Below are 26,100 nucleotides of genomic sequence, written 5' to 3' on the forward strand. Positions count from 1 at the left end.
TACATAACCACAGCCGGTTACATCAGGATGTTATACCCTGCCCTGTCTATCCGTAACACGGCCGGTTCCATCAGGATGTTATACCCAGGGTACTTACCTTCTATGTATGATCTCAGCACCAGCTCCTATAGGCAGTACACACTGGGGTCCTCAGTGTACTTACCATCTATGTATGACGTCCGCACCAGCTCCTACAGCCAGGAGGACACACTGGGGTCCTCAGTGTACTTCCCTTCTATGTATGACCTCAGCACCAGCTCCTATAGGCAGTACACACTGGGGTCCTCAGTGTACTTACCATCTATGTATGACCTCCGCACCAGCTCCTACAGCCAGGAGGACACACTGGGGTCCTCAGTGTACTTACCTTCTATGTATGACCTCCACACCAGCTCCTACAGCCAGGAGGACACACTGGGGTCCTCAGTGTACTTACTTTCTATGTATGACCTCCGCACCAACTCCTACAGGCAGGAGGACACACTGGGGTCCTCAGTGTACTTACCTTCTATGTATGATCTCAGCACCAGCTCTTATAGGCAGGAGGACACACTGGGGTCCTCAGTGTACTTACCTTCTATGTATGACCTCCGCACCAGCTCCTACAGGCAGGAGGACACACTGGGGTCCTCAGTGTACTTACCTTCTATGTATGATCTCAGCACCAGCTCTTATAGGCAGGAGGACACACTGGGGTCCTCAGTGTACTTACCTTCTATGTATGACCTCGCACCAGCTCCTACAGGCAGGAGGACACACTCGGGTCCTCAGTGTACTTACCTTCTATGTATGACCTCCACACCAGCTCGTACAGGCAGGAGGACACACTGGGGTCCTCAGTGTACTTACCTTCTATGTATGACCTCCGCACAGCTCCTACAGGCAGGACACACTGGGGTCCTCAGTGTACTTACCATCTATGTATGACCTCCACACCAGCTCCTACAGGCAGGAGGACACACTGGGGTCCTCAGTGTACTTACCTTCTATGTATGACCTCAGCACCAGCTCCTACAGCCAGGAGGACACACTGGGGTCCTCAGTGTACTTACCTTCTATGTATGACCTCCGCACCAGCTCCTACAGGCAGGAGGACACACTGGGGTCCTCAGTGTACTTACCTTCTATGTATGATCTCAGCACCAGCTCCTATAGGCAGCACACACTGGGGTCCTCAGTGTACTTATCTTCTATGTATGACCTCCGCACCAGCTCCTGCAGGCAGGAGGACACATTGGGGTCCTCAGTGTACTTACCTTCTATGTATGATCTCAGCACCAGCTCCTACAGGCAGGAGGACACACTGGGGTCCTCAGTGTACTTACCTTCTATGTATGACCTCCGCATCAACTCCTACAGGCAGGAGGACACACTGGGGTCCTCAGTGTACTTACCTTCTATGTATGATCTCAGCACCAGCTCCTATAGGCAGTACACACTGGGATCCTCAGTGTACTTACCTTCTATGTATGACCTCAGCACCAGCTCCTACAGGCAGGAGGACACACTGGGGTCCTCAGTGTACTTACCTTCTATGTATGATCTCAGCACCAGCTCTTATAGGCAGGAGGACACACTGGGGTCCTCAGTGTACTTACCTTCTAATGTATGATCTCAGCACCAGCTCCTACAGGCAGGAGGACACACTGGGGTCCTCAGTGTACTTACCTTCTATGTATAACATTAGCACCGCTCATACAGACAGGACACATTGGGGTGTTGTGTACTTACCTTCTATGTATTGTAGAAGCCAGGATCGCATCCACAGGGACCCGTCAGGTCCTTACCGGCAGCCTCTAGCATCTGTGTTGTGATGAAAGATTGTGTCACAGAGCTGACACTTCCCCCAGTGCGGCTACAATCCACCTAACCCCAGCACCCAGCAGAAGCCTCCCCGTGGGAGCTGGAAGGTGACATCTTGTGTCCCAGCGGTTCTGGATTCTGCCCGCCTGGTGCCCAGCTCTGGTGTAGACTGTACCATGTACTACGTGTCTGTGTTATTTGTGTGTACTTCCGTGTTCGTGAATGTCTTTCCTCGGTGGCTGAGGGGTGCATGGTGTGACCCAGCCCCCTGGCTGACCCAGGATGGACCTTGCTGGTTGTATACATGGCGTTTGTGACACTGTTGTGACTGTGTATTTGTACCACACTGTTCATGTGCTCTTGTGTTTTATATACAATAAAGACAATGATATTAACAGATTGTGTGATCGTTCTGGTAAAGACACAAAACCACAGTCCCTTATATACAAACATTCACACAAATACAAGTAGAAAAAGGAACATTTTAATAAACAACCAAAAATCACCCCAAATGGCGCTCAATGTGAGCGAGGACACGTCCGTAAAATGTGTGAGACAGCACGCCAGGAACCCATTGTCTACATACATACAGGCCACATACAGCCCCACGTGGCGTTCTGGTCTATATGCGTACAGGCCACGTACCGCCCCACGTGGCGTTCTGGTCCATATGCGTACAGGCACGTACAGCCCCACGTGGCGTTCTGGTCCATATGCGTACAGGCCACGTACAGCCCCACGTGGCGTTCTTGTCCATATGCGTACAGGCCACATACAGCCCCACGTGATGTTCTTGTCCATATGCGTACATGCCATGTACAGTCCTGAGTGTCAATATCCATGTCTATATACATACAGGCCACGTGTTTATAAAAGTAAAGGCCACGTACAGTCCCACGTGACAGGACAGAACCATCAGCAGTCAGTGTATCTGATTGGGGATATTCCAGCTGCCTACGTGGATCCCTGTGTCGTGGCTGGGCCGGTACCGTACAACGTGCTGCAGATGTGTGTGGACACCGGTAATAAGAACGCACATTTAAAAACAATAAAAAACAAACAGGAGACGTAACACGTGATCACATGATATAAAATAAACGCAGACATTGAGGAACAGTGCGATCCAGTCCACGCCTGCACTACACAGTGCTGCACTACACCTGCACTACACAGTGCTGCACTTCGGGGCTATAGTCACACTCCCCAACCATCTCTGTATCCTCATACATGGCCCGGAACTGGGCGCTCTTCTCTCCAATCATCTTCCGTCCTATGGAGGACACCAGGCCTCGAACGCAGTGCACCCTGACCAAGCCTGAGTGCCGGCCGAGACCACCCAGGGTACGAGTCCAGATTGGGGCTGAACCGGACCTGGCAAACGAAGACAAAGAGGTCAGACCCCTGAGAGGACATTACTACAGTGTGACATTGTATCTTGCCAGCCATGGCTCCACCCTACACTGTGGTGCTGTACAGCAGATGTGGGCTCTCACCTTGTGTATGGCCTCCAGCTGCACCCGCTCCATGTTTAGGTCGCCCTTCAGCTCATTGGCTTGCATCCTCCTTACAGGTTCCCTGGCAGGCAGGCGCTGGAACGTTCTCTGTATGAGAGATGGTCAGAGATAGATAGAACAGGAGCGGAGCTGTATGTGCACAGGTGTACCCCGATAACTATGAGTGCAGACATATGGAGGGGGGTAGTGCCGGTAACTGTATCAGTGCAGACATATGGGCGGGTAGTGCCGTAACTGTATCAGTGCAGACATATAGGGGGGTAGTGCCGGTAACTGTATCAGTGCAGACATATGGGGGGGGGGGTAGTGCCGGTAACTGTATCAGTGCAGACATATGGGGGGGGGGGGTAGTGCCGGTAACTGTATCAGTGCAGACATATGGGGGGGGGGGTAGTGCCGGTAACTGTATCAGTGCAGACATATGGGGGGGGGGGGGTAGTGCCGGTAACTGTATCAGTGCAGACATATGGGGAGGGGTAGTGCCGGTAACTGTATCAGTGCAGACATATGGGCGGGTAGTGCCAGTAACTGTATCAGTGCAGAGATATGGGGGGTAGTGCCGGTAACTGTATCAGTGCAGACATATAGGGGGGTAGTGCCGGTAACTGTATCAGTGCAGACATATAGGGGGGTAGTGCCGGTAACTGTATCAGTGCAGACATATGGGGGGTAGTGGCGGTAACTGTATCAGTGCAGACATATGGGGGGGGGGGGGTAGTGCCGGTAACTGTATCAGTGCAGACATATGGGGGGGTAGTGCCGGTAACTGTATCAGTGCAGACATATGGGGGGGGGTAGTGCCGGTAACTGTATCAGTGCAGACATATGGGGGGGGGGGGTAGTGCCGGTAACTGTATCAGTGCAGACATATAGGCGGGTAGCGCCGGTAACTGTATCAGTGCAGACATATGGGGGGGGGGTAGTGCCGGTAACTGTATCAGTGCAGACATATGGGGGGGGGGGTAGTGCCGGTAACTGTATCAGTGCAGACATATGGAAGGGGTAGTGCCAGTAACTGTATCAGTGCAGACATATGGGGGGTAGTGCCGGTAACTGTATCAGTGCAGACATATGAGAGGGGTAGTGCCGGTAACTGTATCAGTGCAGACATATGAGAGGGGTAGTGCCTCTACCTGTATCAGTGCAGACATATGGGAGGGGTAGTGCCGGTAACTGTATCAGTGCAGACATATGGAGGGGTAGTGCCGGTAACGGTATCAGTGCAGACATATTGGAGGGGTATTGACACTACCTGTATCAGTGCAGACATATGGGAGGGTATTGCCGGTAACTGTATCAGTGCAGACATATGGGAGGGGTATTGCCGGTAACTGTATCAGTGCAGACATATGGGAGGGGTAGTGACACTACCTGTATCAGTGCAGACATATGGGGGGGTAGTGCCGGTAACTGTATCAGTGCAAACATATGGGAGGGTAGTGCCGGTAACTGTATCAGTGCAGACATATGGGGGGGTAGTCCCGGTAACTGTATCAGTGCAGAAATATGGGAGGGTAGTGCCGGTAACTGTATCAGTGCAGACATATGGGAGGGGTAGTGCCTCTACCTGTATCAGTGCAGACATATGGGGGGGGTGGGGTAGTGCCGGTAACTGTATCAGTGCAGACATATGGGAGGGGTAGTGCCTCTACCTGTATCAGTGCAGACATATGGAGGGTAGTGCAGGTAACTATCAGTGCAGACATATGGGAGGGGTAGTGCCTCTACCTGTATCAGTGCAGACATATGGGAGGGTAGTGCAGGTAACTATCAGTGCAGACATATGGGTGGGTAGTGCCGGTGAACTGTATCAGTGCAGACATATGGGGGATGGGGGGTAGTGCCGGTAACTGTATCAGTGCAGACATATGGGGAGGGGTAGTGCCGGTAACTGTATCAGTGCAGACATATGGGGGGTAGTGCCGGTACCTGTATCAGTGCAGACATATGGGGGGGGGGGTAGTGCCAGTAACTGTATCAGCGCAGACATATGGGCGGGTAGTGCCGGTAACTGTATCAGCGCAGACATATGGGGGGTAGTGCCGGTAACTGTATCAGTGCAGAGATATGGGGGGTAGTGCCGGTAACTGTATCAGTGCAGACATATAGGGGGTAGTGCCGGTAACTGTATCAGTGCAGACATATGGGGGGGTAGTGCCGGTAACTGTATCAGTGCAGAAATAGGGGGGGGGGGTTAGTGCCGGTAACTGTATCAGTGCAGACATATAGGGGGGGGGGGTAGTGCCGGTAACTGTATCAGTGCAGACATATAGGGGGGTAGTGCCGGTAACTGTATCAGTGCAGACATATGGGGGGGTAGTGCCGGTAACTGTATCAGTGCAGACATATGGGGGGGGGGTTTAGTGCCGGTAACTGTATCAGTGCAGACATATGGGGGGGGGGGTAGTGCCGGTAACTGTATCAGTGCAGACATATGGGGGGGGGGGGGGGGTAGTGCCGGTAACTGTATCAGTGCAGACATATGGGGGGGGGGGGGAAGTGCCGGTAACTGTATCAGTGCAGACATATGGGGGGGGGGTAGTGCCGATAACTGTATCAGTGCAGACATATGGGGGGGGGGGTAGTGCCGGTAACTGTATCAGTGCAGACATATGGGAGGGGTAGTGCCGGTAACTGTATCAGTGCAGACATATGGGGGGTAGTGCCGGTAACTGTATCAGTGCAGACATATGAGAGGGGTAGTGCCTCTACCTGTATCAGTGCAGACATATGGGAGGGGTAGTGCCGGTAACTGTATCAGTGCAGACATATGGGAGGGGTAGTGCCGGTAACTGTATCAGTGCAGACATATGGGAGGGGTAGTGCCGGTAACTGTATCAGTACAGACATATGGGAGGGGTAGTGCCGGTAACTGTATCAGTGCAGACATATGGGAGGGGTAGTGCAGGTGACGGTATCAGTGCAGACATATTGGAGGGGTAGTGCCGGTAACTGTATCAGTGCAGACATATAGGGGGGTAGTGCCGGTAACTGTATCAGTGCAGACATATGGGAGGGGTATTGACACTACCTGTATCAGTGCAGACATATGGGGGGGGTAGTGCCGGTAACTGTATCAGTGCAGACATATGGGAGGGTAGTGCGGTAACTGTATCAGTGCAGACATATGGGGGGGTAGTGCCGGTAACTGTATCAGTGCAGACATATGGGGGGGGGGTAGTGCCGGTAACTGTCTCAGTGCAGACATATGGGGGGGGGGTAGTGCCGGTACCTGTATCAGTGCAGACATATGGGGGGGTAGTGCCGGTACCTGTATCAGTGCAGACATATGGGGGGGGGGGGGGGTAGTGCCGGTACCTGTATCAGTGCAGACATATGGGAGGGGTAGTGCCGGTAACTGTATCAGTGCAGACATATGGGGGGTAGTGCCGGTAACTGTATCAGTGCAGACATATGAGAGGGGTAGTGCCTCTACCTGTATCAGTGCAGACATATGGGAGGGGTAGTGACGGTAACTGTATCAGTGCAGACATATGGGAGGGGTAGTGCCGGTAACTGTATCAGTGCAGACATATGGGAGGGGTAGTGCCGGTAACTGTATCAGTGCAGACATATGGGGGGGGGGGGGGTAGTGCCGGTAACTGTATCAGTGCAGACATATGGGAGGGGTAGTGCAGGTAACGGTATCAGTGCAGACATATTGGAGGGGTATTGACACTACCTGTATCAGTGCAGACATATGGGAGGGGTATTGCCGGTAACTGTATCAGTGCAGACATATGGAAGGGGTATTGCCGGTAACTGTATCAGTGCAGACATATGGGAGAGGTAGTGGCACTACCTGTATCAGTGCAGACATATGGGAGGGTAGTGCCGGTAACTGTATCAGTGCAGACATATGGGAGGGGTAGTGCCTCTACCTGTATCAGTGCAGACATTTGGGGGGGGGGGGTAGTGCCGGCAACTGTATCAGTGCAGACATATGGGAGGGGTAGTGCCTCTACCTATATCAGTGCAGACATATGGGAGGGTAGTGCAGGTAACTATCAGTGCATACATATGGGAGGGGTAGTGCCTCTACCTGTATCAGTGCAGACATATGGGAGGGTAGTGCAGGTAACTATCAGTGCAAACATATGGGGGGGTAGTGCCGGTAACTGTATCAGTGCAGACATATGGGAGGGGTAGTGCCGTAACTGTATCAGTGCAGACATATGGGGGGGGGGGTAGTGCCGGTAACTGTATCAGTGCAGACATATGGGAGGGGTAGTGCAGGTAACGGTATCAGTGCAGACATATTGGAGGGGTATTGACACTACCTGTATCAGTGCAGACATATGGGAGGGGTATTGCCGGTAACTGTATCAGTGCAGACATATGGGAGGGGTATTGCCGGTAACTGTATCAGTGCAGACATATGGGAGGGGTAGTGGCACTACCTGTATCAGTGCAGACATATGGGGGGGTAGTGCCGGTACTGTATCAGTGCAGACATATGGGAGGGTAGTGCCGGTAACTGTATCAGTGCAGACATATGGGAGGGGTAGTGCCTCTACCTGTATCAGTGCAGACATATGGGGGGGGGGGGGTAGTGCCGGCAACTGTATCAGTGCAGACATATGGGAGGGGTAGTGCCTCTACCTGTATCAGTGCAGACATATGGGGGGGGGGGGGGGTAGTGCCGGCAACTGTATCAGTGCAGACATATGGGAGGGGTAGTGCCTCTACCTATATCAGTGCAGACATATGGAGGGTAGTGCAGGTAACTATCAGTGCATACATATGGGAGGGGTAGTGCCTCTACCTGTATCAGTGCAGACATATGGGAGGGTAGTGCAGGTAACTATCAGTGCAAACATATGGGGGGGTAGTGCCGGTAACTGTATCAGTGCAGACATATGGGAGGGGTAGTGCCGGTAACTGTATCAGTGCAGACATATGGGGGGGGGGGGGTAGTGCCGGTAACTGTATCAGTGCAGACATATGGGAGGGGTAGTGCAGGTAACGGTATCAGTGCAGACATATTGGAGGGGTATTGACACTACCTGTATCAGTGCAGACATATGGGAGGGGTATTGCCGGTAACTGTATCAGTGCAGACATATGGGAGGGGTATTGCCGGTAACTGTATCAGTGCAGACATATGGGAGGGGTAGTGGCACTACCTGTATCAGTGCAGACATATGGGGGGGTAGTGCCGGTAACTGTATCAGTGCAGACATATGGGAGGGTAGTGCCGGTAACTGTATCAGTGCAGACATATGGGAGGGGTAGTGCCTCTACCTGTATCAGTGCAGACATATGGGGGGGGGGGTAGTGCCGGCAACTGTATCAGTGCAGACATATGGGAGGGGTAGTGCCTCTACCTGTATCAGTGCAGACATATGGGGGGGGGGGGGTAGTGCCGGCAACTGTATCAGTGCAGACATATGGGAGGGGTAGTGCCTCTACCTATATCAGTGCAGACATATGGAGGGTAGTGCAGGTAACTATCAGTGCATACATATGGGAGGGGTAGTGCCTCTACCTGTATCAGTGCAGACATATGGGAGGGTAGTGCAGGTAACTATCAGTGCAAACATATGGGGGGTAGTGCCGGTAACTGTATCAGTGCAGACATATGGGAGGGGTAGTGCCGGTAACTGTATCAGTGCAGACATATGGGGGGGGGGGGTAGTGCCGGTAACTGTATCAGTGCAGACATATGGGAGGGGTAGTGCAGGTAACGGTATCAGTGCAGACATATTGGAGGGGTATTGACACTACCTGTATCAGTGCAGACATATGGGAGGGTATTGCCGGTAACTGTATCAGTGCAGACATATGGGAGGGGTATTGCCGGTAACTGTATCAGTGCAGACATATGGGAGGGGTAGTGGCACTACCTGTATCAGTGCAGACATATGGGGGGGTAGTGCCGGTAACTGTATCAGTGCAGACATATGGGAGGGTAGTGCCGGTAACTGTATCAGTGCAGACATATGGGAGGGGTAGTGCCTCTACCTGTATCAGTGCAGACATCTTGGGGGGGGGGGGGGGTAGTGCCGGCAACTGTATCAGTGCAGACATATGGGAGGGGTAGTGCCTCTACCTGTATCAGTGCAGACATATGGGAGGGTAGTGCAGGTAACTATCAGTGCATACATATGGAGGGGTAGTGCCTCCACCTGTATCAGTGCAGACATATGGGAGGGTAGTGCAGGTAACTATCAGTGCAAACATATGGGGGGGTAGTGCCGGTAACTGCATCAGTGCAGACATATGGGAGGGGTAGTGCCACTACCTGTATCAGTGCAGACATATGGGGGGGGGGGGGGGTAGTGCCGGTAACTGTATCAGTGTAGACATATGGGGGGGTAGTGCCGGTAACTGTATCAGTGCAGACATATGTGGGGGTAGTGCCGGTAACTGTATCAGTGCAGACATATGGGGGGGTAGTGCTGGTAACTGTATCAGTGCAGACATATGGGAGGGGTAGTGCCACTACCTGTATCAGTGCAGACATATGGGGGGGGGGGGGTAGTGCCGGTAACTGTATCAGTGCAGACATATGGGAGGGGTAGTGCTGGTAACTGTATCAGTGCAGACATATGGGGGGGGGGGGGGGGAGCTGGTAGCTGTGCTAGCACCCCAGCCGGCGTGCCCCGGGACCATGTGACCTTCTGTAAGTTACTGGCCAGCAGATCATACATGACATACTGTAATACACATATGACAAGATTACTATAACACACATGGTATAATATAGACCTCACCAGATCCATGTCCTGGAAGAGAAGACTGAACCTTCCAACCGCTGCTCGGAACGACTTTGGCTTGAAATGCTCCCACTCCTGGCTCTCTGCCAGTGGGCCGCTATCAGGTGGGTGGTCATCATCAGATGGGGGCGCGTCATCAGATTGGGGGGCATACGACAGGAAGTCAGCTTTGTATAGGGCTGCAGGGAAAACAAAAAGGGTACAAAGGGCACCTATCACACCGGTGACATCGTGACTGGGCGGGTGTATCACACCGGTGACATAGTGACTGGGCGGGTGTATCACACCGGTGACATAGTGACTGGGCGGGTGTATCACACCGGTGACATAGTGACTGGGCGGGTGTATCACACCGGTGACATAGTGACTGGGCGGGTGTATCACACCGGTGACTGGGCAGGTGTATCACACCGGTGACTGGGCAGGTGTATCGCACCGGACTGGGCAGGTGACATAGTGACTGGGCAGGTGTATCACACCGGTGACATAGTGACTGGGCAGGTGTATCACACCGGTGACATAGTGACTGGCCAGGTGTATCACACCTGTGACTGGGCGGGTGTATGACACCGGTGACATAGTGACTGGGCACTGGGCAGATACATGTCACACTTACAAATCTGCGGTCACATGGTCGCTTTGTGTTAAAAGACGGAGTACTCAGGGTGGGCAGAATGACGACCATCACTCCCCACTGATTGTCCCCAGAGGTGACAGCTCCCAACCAGTCTGAGCCGGAGACACTCTGCAGCAAGACAGGAAGATGACAGAGATATATAACCAGCCTGTCATCATGTACCCGACCCTCCTCCGGCCTAGTCACTGAGGACAGCCTGCCATAATGTACCCGACCCTCCTCCGGCCTAGTATCCGGCCTAGTCACTGAGAGCAGCCTGCCATAATGTACCCAACCCTCCTCCGGCGGCCTAGTCACTGAGAGCAGCCTGCCATAATGTACCCGACCCTCCTCCGGCGGCCTAGTCACTGAGAGCAGCCTGCCATAATGTACCCGACCCTCCTCCGGCCTAGTCACTGAGAGCAGCCGGCCATAATGTACCCAACCCTCCTCCGGCCTAGTCACTGAGAGCAGCATGTCATCATGTACCCAATCCTCCTCTGGCCTAGTCACTGAGAGCAGCCTGCCATAATGTACCCAACCCTCCTCCGGCGGCCTAGTCACTGAGAGCAGCCTGCCATAATGTACCCGACCCTCCTCCGGCCTAGTCACTGATAGCAGCATGTCATCATGTACCCAAACCTCCTCCGGCCTAGTCACGGAGAGCAGCCTGCCATAATGTACCCAACCCTCCTCCGGCCTAGTCACTGAGAGCAGCCTGCCATAATGTACCCGACCCTCCTCCGGCCTAGTCACCGAGAGCAGCCTGCCATAATGTACCCGACCCTCCTCCGGCCTAGTCACCGAGAGCAGCCTGCCATAATGTACCCAACCCTCCTCCGGCCTAGTCACCGAGAGCAGCCTGCCATAATGTACCCAACCCTCCTCCGGCCTAGTCACCGAGAGCAGCCGGCCATAATGTACCCAACCCTCCTCCGGCCTAGTCACCGAGAGCAGCCTGCCATAATGTACCCAACCCTCCTCCGGCCTAGTCACCGAGAGCAGCCTGCCATAATGTACCCGACCCTCCTCCGGCCTAGTCACTGAGAGCAGCCTGCCATAATGTACCCGACCCTCCTCCGGCCTAGTCACTGAGAGCAGCCTGCCATAATGTACCCGACCTTCCTCCGGCCTAGTCACTGAGAGCAGCCTGCCATAATGTACCCGACCCTCCTCCGGCCTAGTCACTGAGAGCAGCCTGCCATAATGTACCCGACCTTCCTCCGGCCTAGTCACTGAGAGCAGCCTGTCATCATGTACCCGACCCTCCTCCGGCCTAGTCACTGAGAGCAGCCTGCCATAATGTGCCTGACCCTCCTCCGGCCTAGTCACTGAGATCAGCCTGTCATCATGTACCCAACCCTCCTCCGGCCTAGTCACTGAGAACAGCCTGCCATAATGTACCCGACCCTCCTCCGGCCTAGTCACTGAGAGCAGCCTGCCATAATGTACCCGACCCTCCTCCGGCCTAGTCACTGAGAGCAGCCTGCCATAATGTACCCGACCTTCCTCCGGCCTAGTCACTGAGAGCAGCCTGCCATAATGTACCCGACCCTCCTCCGGCCTAGTCACTGAGAGCAGCCTGTCATCATGTACCCGACCCTCCTCCGGCCTAGTCACTGAGAGCAGCCTGCCATAATGTGCCTGACCCTCCTCCGGCCTAGTCACTGAGATCAGCCTGTCATCATGTACCCGACCCTCCTCCGGCCTAGTCACTGAGAACAGCCTGCCATAATGTACCCGACCCTCCCCCGGCCTAGTCACTGAGATCAGCCTGTCATCATGTACCCAACCCTCCTCCGGCCTAGTCACTGAGAGCAGCCTGCCATAATGTACCCGACCCTCCTCCGGCCTAGTCACTGAGAGCAGCCTGCCATAATGTACCCGACCCTCCTCCGGCCTAGTCACTGAGAGCAGCCTGCCATAATGTACCCGACCCTCCTCCGGCCTAGTCACTGAGAGCAGCCTGCCATAATGTACCCGACCCTCCTCCGGCCTAGTCACTGAGAGCAGCCTGCCATAATGTACCCGACCTTCCTCCGGCCTAGTCACTGAGAGCAGCCTGCCATAATGTACCCGACCCTCCTCCGGCCTAGTCACTGAGAGCAGCCTGTCATCATGTACCCGACCCTCCTCCGGCCTAGTCACTGAGAGCATGTACCCGACCCTCCTCCGGCCTAGTCACTGAGAGCAGCCTGCCATAATGTACCCGACCCTCCTCCGGCCTAGTCACTGAGAGCAGCATGTCATCATGTACCCGACCTTCCTCCGGCCTAGTCACTGAGAGCAGCCTGCCATAATGTACCCGACCTTCCTCCGGCCTAGTCACTGAGAGCAGCCTGCCATAATGTACCCGACCCTCCTCCGGCCTAGTCACTGAGAGCAGCCTGCCATAATGTACCCGACCTTCCTCCGGCCTAGTCACTGAGAGCAGCCTGTCATCATGTACCCGACCCTCCTCCGGCCTAGTCACTGAGAGCAGCCTGCCATAATGTACCCGACCCTCCTCCGGCCTAGTCACTGAGAGCAGCCTGTCTCCTACAGATGCCTCGGCTACATGTAAATCCTAATAACCCGCTCCCCTGCAGACACTGTGCTCACCCAGCTTATATGTAGCGTACATATGATCTGTATATTCCCTGTGCAGTCACGCAGATGACAGGAATCTTACCCACACTGTTGATTTGCGAGGAGCCACAAAATACGGCTTATAGCCGAGGAAGCCGGAGTCCACGTAATGGATGCCGCACAGGCCGTGCCTAGACAGAGCAGCACATATATAAGGCATCATGGAGACCGCGATAGACTTGCGACAGCTGTGTATTGTGCAGTACTCACGAGGCCGTGCAGTTGTCCTGTGCCACCACTACACCACAGTACGGTAGCAGCCACGCCAACTCCGTCACCTGGAATCGCTTGATGTTACTAATTGGTACACCGAGGCGTCGACGGTCCCAAAATCTCAAACGTCGATCATTGCTGCATGTCACCAAGAAATTACTGGGGGGAACATACAAAGTACATTGTCCAGACTGCCCAACCAACCAGGAGTGTGACAATGACGCCGGCTGTATCCATTACCTGTCGGCTTTGCACCACTCGATGCAGCGCACAGCATGGTCATGGGCAGGAAAGCTGAGGAATGGGTACTGCTTAATCAAACGTCCCTGACGGACCTTCTGCAGAACAGACCTTGTCTTCAAATCCCAAATGGACACTGTGCCTAGAAAACCAAGCAAGGTTCATGATTGGGGTCATTTATATAACAGGATAAGGACCTCAGGGGCACCAGTGACCCACCTGTACAGAACCAGCCCACAGTGACCCACCTGTACAGAACCAGCCAACTAGGGGCCCGTAGTGACCCACCTGTACAGAACCAGCCCACAGTGACCCACCTGTACAGAACCAGCCCACAGTGACCCATCTGTACAGAACCAGCCCACAGTCACCCACCTGTACAGAACCAGCCCACAGTGACCCATCTGTACAGAACCAGCCCACAGTGACCCACCTGTACAGAACCAGCCAACTAGGGGCCCATAGTGACCCACCTGTACAGAACCAGCCCACAGTGACCCACCTGTACAGAACCAGCCCACAGTGACTCACCTGTACGGAACCAGCCCACAGTGACCCATCTGTACAGAACCAGCCCACAGTGACCCACCTGTACAGAACCAGCCAAATAGGGACCCACCTGTACAGAACCAGCCCACAGTGACCCACCTGTACAGAACCAGCCCACAGTGACCCACCTGTACAGAACCAACCAACTAGGGGCCCATAGTGACCCACCTGTACAGAACCAGCCAACTAGGGACCCACCTGTACAGAACCAGCCCACAGTGACCCACCTGTACAGAACCAGCCAACTAGGGACCCACCTGTACAGAACCAGCCCACAGTGACCCACCTGTACAGAACCAGCCCACAGTGACCCACCTGTACAGAACCAGCCCACAGTGACCCACCTGTACAGAACCAGCCCACAGTGACCCACCTGTACAGAACCAGTCAACTAGGGAGCCATAGTGACCCACCTGTACAGAACCAGCCCACAGTAACCCACCTGTACAGAACCAGCCCACAGTGACCCACCTGTACAGAACCAGCCCACAGTGACCCACCTGTACAGAACCAGCCAACTAGGGGCCCGTAGTGACCCACCTGTACAGAACCAGCCCACAGTGACCCACCTGTACAGAACCAGCCCACAGTGACCCACCTGTACAGAACCAGCCCACAGTGACCCACCTGTACAGAACCAGTCAACTAGGGAGCCATAGTGACCCACCTGTACAGAACCAGCCCACAGTGACCCACCTGTACAGAACCAGCCCACAGTGACCCACCTGTACAGAACCAGCCCACAGTGACCCACCTGTACAGAACCAGCCCACAGTGACCCACCTGTACAGAACCAGCCCACAGTGACCCACCTGTACAGAACCAGCCCACAGTGACCCACCTGTACAGAACCAGCCCACAGTGACCCACCTGTACAGAACCAGTCAACTAGGGACCCACAGTGACCCACCTGTACAGAACCAGTCCACAGTGACCCACCTGTACAGAACCAGTCCACAGTGACCCACCTGTACAGAACCAGTCAACTAGGGACCCACAGTGACCCACCTGTACAGAATCAGCCCACAGTGACCCACCTGTACAGAACCAGCCCACAGTGACCCACCTGTACAGAACCAGCCCACAGTGACCCACCTGTACAGAACCAGCCCACAGTGACCCACCTGTACAGAACCAGCCCACAGTGACCCACCTGTACAGAACCAGCCCACAGTGACCCACCTGTACAGAACCAGCCCACAGTGACCCACCTGTACAGAACCAGCCCACAGTGACCCACCTGTACAGAACCAGCCCACAGTGACCCACCTGTACAGAACCAGCCCACAGTGACCCACCTGTACAGAACCAGCCCACAGTGACCCACCTGTACAGAACCAACCAACTAGGGACCCACCTGTACAGAACCAACCAACTAGGGACCCACCTGTACAGAACCAACCCACAGTGACCCACCTGTACAGAACCAACCCACAGTGACCCACCTGTACAGAACCAACCAACTAGGGACCCACCTGTACAGAACCAACCAACTAGGGACCCACCTGTACACAACCAGCCCACAGTGACCCACCTGTACAGAACCAACCCACAGTGACCCACCTGTACAGAACCAACCAACTAGGGACCCACCTGTACAGAACCAACCCACAGTGACCCACCTGTACAGAACCAACCCACAGTGACCCACCTGTACAGAACCAGCCCACAGTGACCCACCTGTACAGAACCAGCCCAGTGACCCAACCTGTACAGAACCAACCCACAGTGACCCACCTGTACAGAACAAGCCCATAGTGACCCAACCTGTACAGAACCAACCCACAGTGACCCACCTGTACAGAACCAGCCCATAGTGACCCACCTGTACAGAACCAGCCCACAGTGACCCAACCTGTACAGAACCAGCCCACAGTGACCCAACCTGTACAGAACCAACCCACAGTGACCCACCTGTACAGAACCAACCAACTAGGGGCCCATAGTGACCCACCTGTACAGAACCAGCCCACAGTGACCCACCTGTACAGAACCAGCCCACAGTGACCCACCTGTACAGAACCAGCCCACAGTGACCCACCTGTACAGAACCAGCCCACAGTGACCCACCTGTACAGAACCAGCCCACAGTGACCCATCTGTACAGAACCAGCCCACAGTGACCCACCTGTACAGAACCAGCCCACAGTGACCCACCTGTACAGAACCAGCCAACTAGGGGCCCATAGTGACCCACCTGTACAGAACCAGCCCACAGTGACCCACCTGTACAGAACCAGCCCACAGTGATCCACCTGTACAGAACCAGCCCACAGTGACCCACCTGTACAGAACCAGCCCACAGTGACCCACCTGTACAGAACCAGCCCACAGTGACCCACCTGTACAGAACCAACCAACTAGGGGCCCATAGTGACCCACCTGTACAGAACCAGCCCACAGTGACCCACCTGTACAGAACCAGCCCACAGTGACCCACCTGTACAGAACCAGCCCACAGTGACCCACCTGTACAGAACCAGCCCACAGTGACCCACCTGTACAGAACCAGCCCACAGTGACCCACCTGTACAGAACCAGCCCACAGTGACCCACCTGTACAGAACCAGCCCACAGTGACCCACCTGTACAGAACCACTGAGATCACTGAGTACAATGGCTACTGAAGTGTCCAGGACACCATAAAGGAACACACCAAAGCAAATGAACAGGGGCCACAGCGCTATCCCTGTGTGTGCAGTACCATCCAGGATTATAGACGCACATAGCACTAAGACTTACCATCATAGAATCCCGCTGCCAAATACTGGTGGGGCTTAGACGGGAGCCATGCCACAGAGAAGCACTGTCCATTCTCACCTGGAACACAAGCCTTGATAGAGCCAACATGGAGTCTCACAACACAGTCCACCTAGAAGAGAAGTAACATGGTGCAGACAGAAGCGTCACCGTACATGGGACAATTTCCTATATTAGGAGATTAGTAATGCCTGGACTGTTTACCACTACCATCTTATAGATTAGTAATGCCTGGACTGTTTACCACTACCATCTTATAGATAAATAAAGCCTGGACTGAATACATAAGGTATGAAACCACCTTCTTTTAGGAGACTAGTAATGTCTGGACTGAATACAACTGGCATGTATCCACCTTCCTATTGCAAAAAAAATAAAAAGTCTGCCCAATTTCCCTCAATGAGGAAGAGAGAGGTAGTCTCGCGGGTGCTGATCAGAGCTGGTAGCCAAAAAGCTAAAAACAGGAGGGTCTCCCAGCAATGGTGGATAGCCACAATGGATATGGTAATTCCTGGTGGTGGTCAATCTAAGGAGCTGGTCTGGACTCTCCAGAAGACCCTTATGTGTTTCGCTACACCAGCCCCTAAGATTGACCACCACCAGGAAATTTACAATATCCATTGCTGTGAGTTCCCACTTTAAAGCACAGTCCACCTGCTTTAGTAATGCCTGGACTGAACACAACTACCATATTATAGATTAGTAATGCCTGGACTGAATACAACAGGCATGTAACCACCTTCACATAGGAGACTAGTAATGTCTGGACTGAAGACAACTGGCATGGAACCACCTACCTATAAGAGACTAGTAATGCCTGGTCTGAACACAAATACCATGTTATAGAGAACAGTAATGCAGGGACTGAATATAGCAGGCACAGAACTACCTTCCTATAGTAGACTAGTAACGCCTGAACTGAATACAACAGGCATGGAGTCGCCTCCTATAGGAGACTAGTAATGCCTGGACTGAACACAACCGGCATTTTCCCCACCTCCTATAGGAGACTAGTAATTCCTGGACTGAACACAACCGGCATGTAACTACTATCCTATAGGAGACTAGTAATGCCTGGACTGAACACAACTGGCATGTAACCACATTGCTATAAGGAGAATAGTAATGCCTAGACTGAACACAAGCGGCATGTAACTACCATCCTATAGGAGACTAGTATGCCTGGACTGAACGCAACCTGCATGTAACTACCATCCTATAGGAGACTAGTAATGCCTGGACTGAACACAACCGGCATGCAACTACCATCCTATAGGAGACTAGTAATGCCTGGACTGAACACAACCGGCATGTAACCACCTTGCTATAAGAGACTAGTAATGCCTGGACTGAACACAACCGGCATGTAACCGCCTTGCTATAAGGAGACTAGTAATGCCTGGCTGAACACAACCGGCATGTAACTACCATCCTATAGGTGACTAGTAATTCCTGGGCTGAACACTACCGGCATGTAACTTCCATCCTATAGGTGACTAGTAATTCCTGGGCTGAACACTCCCGGCATGTAACTGCCTTCCTATAGGTGACTAGTAATTCCTGGGCTGAACACTCCCGGCATGTAACTGCCATCCTATAGGTGACTAGTAATTCCTGGGCTGAACACTCCCGGCATGTAACTGCCATCCTATAGGTGACTAGTAATTCCTGGGCTGAACACTACCGGCATGTAACTGCCATCCTATAGGTGACTAGTAATTCCTGGGCTGAACACTACCGGCATGTAACTGCCATCCTATAGGAGATTAGTAATTCCTGGGCTGAACACTACCGGCATGTAACTACCATCCTATAGGAGACTAGTAATGCCTGGACTGAACACAACCGGCATGTAACCGCCTTGCTATAAGGAGACTAGTAATTCCTGGGCTGAACACTACCGGCATGTTACTACCATCCTATAGGTGACTAGTAATTCCTGGGCTGAACACTACCGGCATGTAACTACCATCCTATAGGTGACTAGTAATTCCTGGGCTCAACACAACCGGCATGTAACTACCATCCTATAGGAGACTAGTAATGCCTGGACTGAACACAACCGGCATGTAACTACCATCCTATAGGAGACTAGTAATGCCTGGACTGAACACTACCGGCATGTTACTACTTTCCTATAGGAGACTAGTAATGCCTGGACTGAACACAACCGGCATGTAACCGCCTTGCTATAAGGAGACTAGTAATGCCTGGACTGAACACAACCGGCATGTAACTGCCATCCTATAGGAGACTAGTAATGCCTGGACTGAACACAACCGGCATGCAACTACCATATTCTATTTTATTGTAATATATTCATCTTCTTTCTATCCTATTGTAACCTGTTGCTCAATTTGACATTTAATTCATTTTATCTATATTTTTTCCAACATTGTATTTCATTTTACTCATTCACTATTATTTTCTCTTATCTTTGTCACACATTTATTGCACTCTGTTTCCCTCTTCACGCCTGCTCACATTTGCCTCACTTCTGACCTTCTCTGTTCCCTTCATCCTCTCACTTGTTGTTTCATACTTAATTGGATTACTCAATCAACCTGATTTTACCCACTTGTCTCCTCTCTGACAGTAGTTCCTTGCCTGTTACCTTCTCTCTCACTCTGTTTTCTACCACATCCTCGCAAATCTACTACAGACGCTGTCTGTCCCCCTAAATCCCTCTCACCTCTGGTCCTCATGGCTGTTAATCTCTCAACTTCACTTTCTCCAACCGCTCCTCCTCCCTCCCATCCCATACCTATCCTGACCACTCGCCCCCGCACCCCCACCCTCCCAACGACCCCCCCTCGCTTCTGCAATCCCAAAAACCTTATCCACATAAATACACAACCCACCCCCCCCTCTTTCCTGTGCACTATGGAATGCCAGATCCATCTGCAACAAACTCCCTGCCATCCATGACCTATTCATCTCTAGAGCATTCCACCTCCTTGCTATCACCGAGACCTGGCTCTCCACCTCTGATTCTGTCTCTCCGGCTGCTCTCTCCCACGGTGGCCTCTCTTTCTCTCACACTCCCAGGCCTGACGGTCGCCAAGGTGGCGGTGTGGGTTTTCTCCTCTCAGCCTCATGCACCCACAGTGTCATTCACCCTGAACCCTCTCTCCTTTTCTCCTCCTTTGAGTCTCACTCTATCCGTCTATACTACCCCTACCACCTCCGTTTCGCTGCAATCTACCGCCCCCCCTGGCCCTATCTCCCAATTTCTTGACAACTTCGCCGCCTGGCTTCCACACTTCCTCTCCTCTGACCTGCCATCTGTCATTCTTGGTGACTTTAACATCCCCTTGGATAACCCCGCTGATCCTGGCACCTCCAAACTCCTCTCTCTCTGCTCCTCTCTTGGCCTATCTCAGTGGACTTCCTCTCCTACCCACATCCAAGGACACTCCCTCGATCTCGTCTTCTCTCGCTCTTGTTCCCTTACTAACTACACTATCTTGGCTTTTCCTCTTTCTGACCATCACCTCATCTCCTTCTCCCTCACTGCTTCCCCCTCTCCCACCCCCCCTCCCAAGCGCATTGTCTCACGGCATAACGTCAACACACTTGATCTTGCTGCCTTCTCAAACATGCTGTGTCCTCTTCTCGCCCCAATCGCCCTCATGTCCTGCCCGAACCTCGCCGCCTCCCTCTATAATGACACCCTATCTTCGGCATTGGACTCTGCCTGCCCTCCCTGCTCTAACCCCCTTCGATGCTCCAACACCCAACCGTGGCACTCGCCTATCACCCGATTCCTTAAAAAGTGCTCTCGCACTGCTGAGCGCTTCTGGAAGAAATCACGCTCCCTTGCGGATTATCTCCATTTCAAATTCATTCTTTCCTCCTTCAGCTCTGCCCTTGCTCAGGCCAAGGAATCCTACTTTAAGTCCATCATCCTTTCCCAATCATCCAATCCCCGCAGGCTCTTCGCCACCTTCAATTCCTTGCTCTCCCCCCCTTTTCCAGCTCTTCCGTCCTCCATCGTAGCCGCTGATTTTTCTACCTACTTTTCAACCAAAATCTCCTCTCTCAGGACTGCCATCACTGCTGCCATGACCTCACCCTCTCCCTCCTCCATCTCCACTCCCCTCCTTCCAACCCCTGTCCTCATTTTACCCCACCACTGCTGCTGAAGTCCACTCTATCCTTCAATCAGCTTCTCCCTCCACCTGCCCGCTCGATCCTATCCCCTCCATTATTATCCGTCGTCTCAGTCCGTCAGTCTGCTCTCACCTGGCTCACCTCTTTAATCTTTCCCTATCCTCTGGGATCTTCCCTTCCTCCTTCAAACACGCTCTTGTCTCCCCAATTCTCAAAAAAACAAATCTGGACCCCCAACTCTCCATCCAACTACAGGCCCACCTCCCTCCTCCCTTTTGCCTCCAAGCTCCTAGAACGTCTGACCTATAATCGTCTCCTAAGCCACCTTACTGCTAACTCCATTCTAGACCCCCTCCAATCCGGGTTCCGCCCTTTACATTCCACTGAAACTGCCCTGACCAAAGTCACTAACGATTTACTATCGGCTAAATCCAAAGGCCTCTTCTCTATCCTCATCCAGCTTGATCTGTCGGCAGCCTTTGACACTGTTGACCACCCTCTCTTGCTCAACACCCTCCGCTCCTTTGGCATCACTGGCACGGTCTTCTCCTGGTTCACCTCATACCTCTCCGATCGCTCCTTCTCCGTCTCCACTCCGAGCTCCTCCTCTCCTACTACCCCGCAGCCAGTCGGTGTTCCCCAAGGGTCAGTCCTTGGCCCTCTCCTCTTCTCCCTCTACACCACCTCTCTGGGCACCCTCATCAGCTCCTATGGTTTTCATTACCACCTTTATGCTGATGATACCCTAATCTATCTCTCCTCCCCCGACTTATCCCCATCACTCCTGTCCAAGGTCTCCGAATGCCTCACGGCCATCTCAGCCTGGATGACCCAACGCTTCCTGAAACTAAACATGGCTAAAACTGAACTTCTAATCTTCCATCCCCCGAACATCCCCTCTTCTCCCACTATCTCCATCAGCATTGGTGAAACCGAGATCACCTCCACCGACCAAAAGCGCTGCCTCGGTGTCATCATTGACTCCTCCCTCTCTTTCACCCCCCACATTCGTGCTCTCTCACAGTCTTGCCGCTTTCACCTACGCAACAACTCACGCATCAGACCATTCCTCTCCACTGACGCGACCAAAATTCTCATTCACTCTCTTGTCATCTCCCGCCTTGACTACTGCAACACCTCTCTTCACTGATCTCTATCCACACTCCCTCCCGTCCTCTTTGCTCCATCGCTGACCGCCGACTGACCTCTCACCTAATCACCTCCTCCCACTCCCGTGTCCAAGACTTCTCTCGCGCTGCCCCCCTGCACTGGAACAACCTCCCACCACCCATCAGGCTTTCTGATTCCCTTACCTCCTTCAAGCGCTCCCTCAAAACCCACTTTTTTCGACTAGCCTATCCCTCCTCCTAACCTCTTTTGATCCTCCTATCCTGCCTCCGTTCCTACTTATCCTGTTGTTTTTCGTTCGTCCACCCACCTATTTTTAGTATGTTAACTCTTATGAGTAGGGTCCTCCTGCCTCACGTACTCACCCTACCTCTTTACCTCACCTGTCCTGTTCTTCCCTTCCTCTACTTCATCTTCAGTCTCCTCGACAATTTTGACACCTACTTCTGAAATGATGCTGATTTTATTTCTACCAGCTATACCCCTATTTATACTGTATTTTTCAACACACCCTGTACGTTACCTTGTCATTTGTTTTTTGTTTGCTATGTACAGCGCTGCGGACACTTTGCGGCGCCTTATAAATAAACGTACTACTACTACTAAGGGGACTAGTAATGCCTGGGCTGAACACAACCGGCATGTAACCGCCTTGCTATAAGGAGACTAGTAATGCCTGGACTGACGCAACCGGCATGTAACTACCATCCTATAGGAGACTAGTAATGCCTGGACAGAACACAACCGGCATGTAACTACTATCCTATAGGAGACTAGTAATGCCTGAACTGAACACAACCGGCATGTTACTACTATACTATAGGAGACTAGTAATGCCTGGACTGAACACAACCAGCATGTAACCGCCTTGCTATAAGGAGACTAGTAATTCCTGGACTGAACGCAACCTGCATGTAACTACCATCCTATAGGAGACTAGTAATTCCTGGGCTGAACACAACCGGCATGTAACCACATTGCTATAAGGGGACTAGTAATGCCTGGGCTGAACACAACCGGCATGTAACCACATTGCTATAAGGAGACTAGTAATGCCTGGACTGACGCAACCGGCATGTAACTACCATTCTATAGGAGACTAGTAATGCCTGGACAGAACACAACCGGCATGTAACTACCTTGCTATAAGGGAAGAGAAGCACTGAGGTCATGGGTTCTATCTCCACCATGTGTTATATATACAGGGCAGTACGGATGTTGTAATGGTTACATTACTGCCTCACAGCACTGAGGTCATAGGTTCTATCCCCACCATGTGTTATATATACAGGGCAGTACAGATGGAGTAATGGTTACATTACTGCCTCACAGCGCTGAGATCATGGGTTCTATCCCCACCATGTGTTATATATACGGGGCAGTACAGGTGGTGTAATGGTTACATTACTGCCTCACAGCACTGAGGTCATGGGTTCTATCCCCACCATGTGTTATATATACGGGGCAGTACGGACGGTGTAATGGTTACATTACTGCCTCACAGCGCTGAGGTCATGGGCTCTATCCCCACCATGTGTTATATATACGGGGCAGTACGGATGGTGTAATGGTTACATTACTGCCTCACAGCACTGAGGTCATGGGTTCTATCCCCACCATGTGTTATATATATGGGGCAGTACAGATGGAGTAATGGTTACATTACTGCCTCACAGCGCTGAGATCATGGGTTCTATCCCCACCATGTGTTATATATATATATACGGGGCAGTACGGATGGTGTAATGGTTAGAATTACTGCCTCACAGCACGGTTTCCTCCCAAAATAAATGGCTACCAACAAATTATCCCTATAATATCTGTGTATGTGTGTGTGTACATGTGGTAGGGAATATAGATTGTTAGCTCCACTGGGGCAGGTAATAATAGTCTCTGTACAGCGCTGCGGAATATGTGTGCGCTATACAATAACTGGTAATTATAGTCTCTGTACAGCGCTGCGGAATATGTGTGTGCTATATAAATAACTGGTAATAGTCTCTGTACAGCGCTGAGGAATGTGTGTGCGATATATAAATAATTGGTAATAATAATCTCTGTACAGCACTGCGGAATATGTGTGCGATATATAAATAATTGGTAATAATATTCTCTGTACAGCACTGCGGAATATGTGTGCGCTATATAATAACTGGTAATAATATCCTCTGTACAGCGCTGTGGAATATGTGTGCGCTATATAATAACTGGTAATAATATTCTCTGTACATCGCTGCAGAATATGTGTGCGCTATATAATAACTGGTAATAATAGTCTCTGTACAGCGCTGCGGAATATGTGTGCGCTATATAATAACTGGTAATAATAGTCTCTGTACAGCGCTGCGGAATATGTGTGCGCTATATAATAACTGGTAATAATATTCTCTGTACAGCGCTGCGGAATATGTGTGCGCTATATAATAACTGGTAATAATAATCTCTGTACAGCGCTGTGGAATATGTGTGCGCTATATAATAACTGGTAATAATAGTCTCTGTACAGCGCTGCAGAATATGTGTGCGCTATATAATAACTGGTAATAATATTCTCTGTACAGCGCTGCGGAATATGTGTGCGCTATATAATATAACTGGTAATAATATTCTCTGTACAGCGCTGCGGAATATGTGTGCGCTATATAATATAACTGGTAATAATAGTCTCTGTACAGCGCTTCGGAATATGTGTGCGCTATATAATAACTGGTAATAATAGTCTCTGTACAGCGCTGCAGAATATGTGTGCGTTATATAAATAATTGGTAATAATAATCTCTGTACAGCGCTGCGGAATATGTGTGCGCTATATAATAACTGGTAATAATAGTCTCTGTACACTGCTGCGGAATATGTGTGCGCTATATAATAACTGGTAATAATATTCTCTGTACAGCGCTATGGAATATGTGTGCGCTATATAATAACTGGTAATAATAGTCTCTGTACAGCGCTGCGGAATATGTGTGCGCTATATAATAACTGGTAATAATATTCTCTGTACAGCGCTGCAGAATAGGTGTGCGCTATATAATAACTGGTAATAATAGTCTCTGTACAGCGCTGCAGTATATGTGTGCGCTATATAATAACTGGTAATAATAGTCTCTGTACAGCGCTGCAGAATATGTGTGCGCTATATAATAACTGGTAATAATAGTCTCTGTACAGCGCTGCAGAATATGTGTGCGCTATATAATAACTGGTAATAATATTCTCTGTACAGCGCTGCGGAATATGTGTGCGCTATATAATATAACTGGTAATAATAGTCTCTGTACAGCGCTGCGGAATATGTGTGCGCTATATAATAACTGGTAATAATAGTCTCTGTACAGCGCTGCGGAATATGTGTGCGCTATATAATAACTGGTAATAATATTCTCTGTACAGCGCTGCGGAATATGTGTGCGCTATATAATAACTGGTAATAATAGTCTCTGTACAGCGCTGCGGAATATGTGTGCGCTATATAATAACTGATAATAATAGTCTCTGTACAGCGCTGCGGAATATGTGTGCGCTATATAATAACTGATAATAATAATCTCTGTACAGCGCTGCGGAATATGTGTGCGCTATATAATAACTGGTAATAATAATCTCTGTACAGCGCTGCGGAATATGTGTGCGCCATATAATAACTGGTAATAATAGTCTCTGTACAGCGCTGCAGAATATGTGTGCGCTATATAATATCTGGTAATAATATTCTCTGTACAGCGCTGCGGAATATGTGTGCGCTACATAAATAACTGGTAATAATAGTCTCTGTACAGCGCTGCGGAATGTGTGTGCGCTATATAATAACTGGTAA

The 26,100-nt window shown here is 51.5% G+C and overlaps 1 protein-coding gene across 1 annotated transcript in view; it reads right to left on the reverse strand.

Moving 5' to 3' along the window:
* Positions 1 to 2,271: 2,271 nt before the first annotated feature.
* The window catches only part of GTF3C2 (general transcription factor IIIC subunit 2), a 108,147-nt gene continuing 84,318 nt past the window's right edge, over positions 2,272 to 26,100 (reverse strand). Inside the window, 9 exon segments of the mRNA XM_083178975.1 lie at positions 2,272 to 3,132; positions 3,134 to 3,174; positions 3,297 to 3,404; positions 10,034 to 10,215; positions 10,649 to 10,781; positions 13,324 to 13,411; positions 13,491 to 13,652; positions 13,734 to 13,875; positions 17,025 to 17,154. Coding sequence (XP_083035101.1) covers positions 2,958 to 3,132; positions 3,134 to 3,174; positions 3,297 to 3,404; positions 10,034 to 10,215; positions 10,649 to 10,781; positions 13,324 to 13,411; positions 13,491 to 13,652; positions 13,734 to 13,875; positions 17,025 to 17,154 — 1,161 coding nt within the window. The 3' untranslated portion in view covers positions 2,272 to 2,957.

This window comes from Crinia signifera, chromosome 3 (genome assembly GCF_055691185.1).
Source record: "Crinia signifera chromosome 3, ASM5569118v1, whole genome shotgun sequence".
Classification (NCBI taxonomy): Eukaryota; Metazoa; Chordata; class Amphibia; order Anura; family Myobatrachidae; genus Crinia; species Crinia signifera.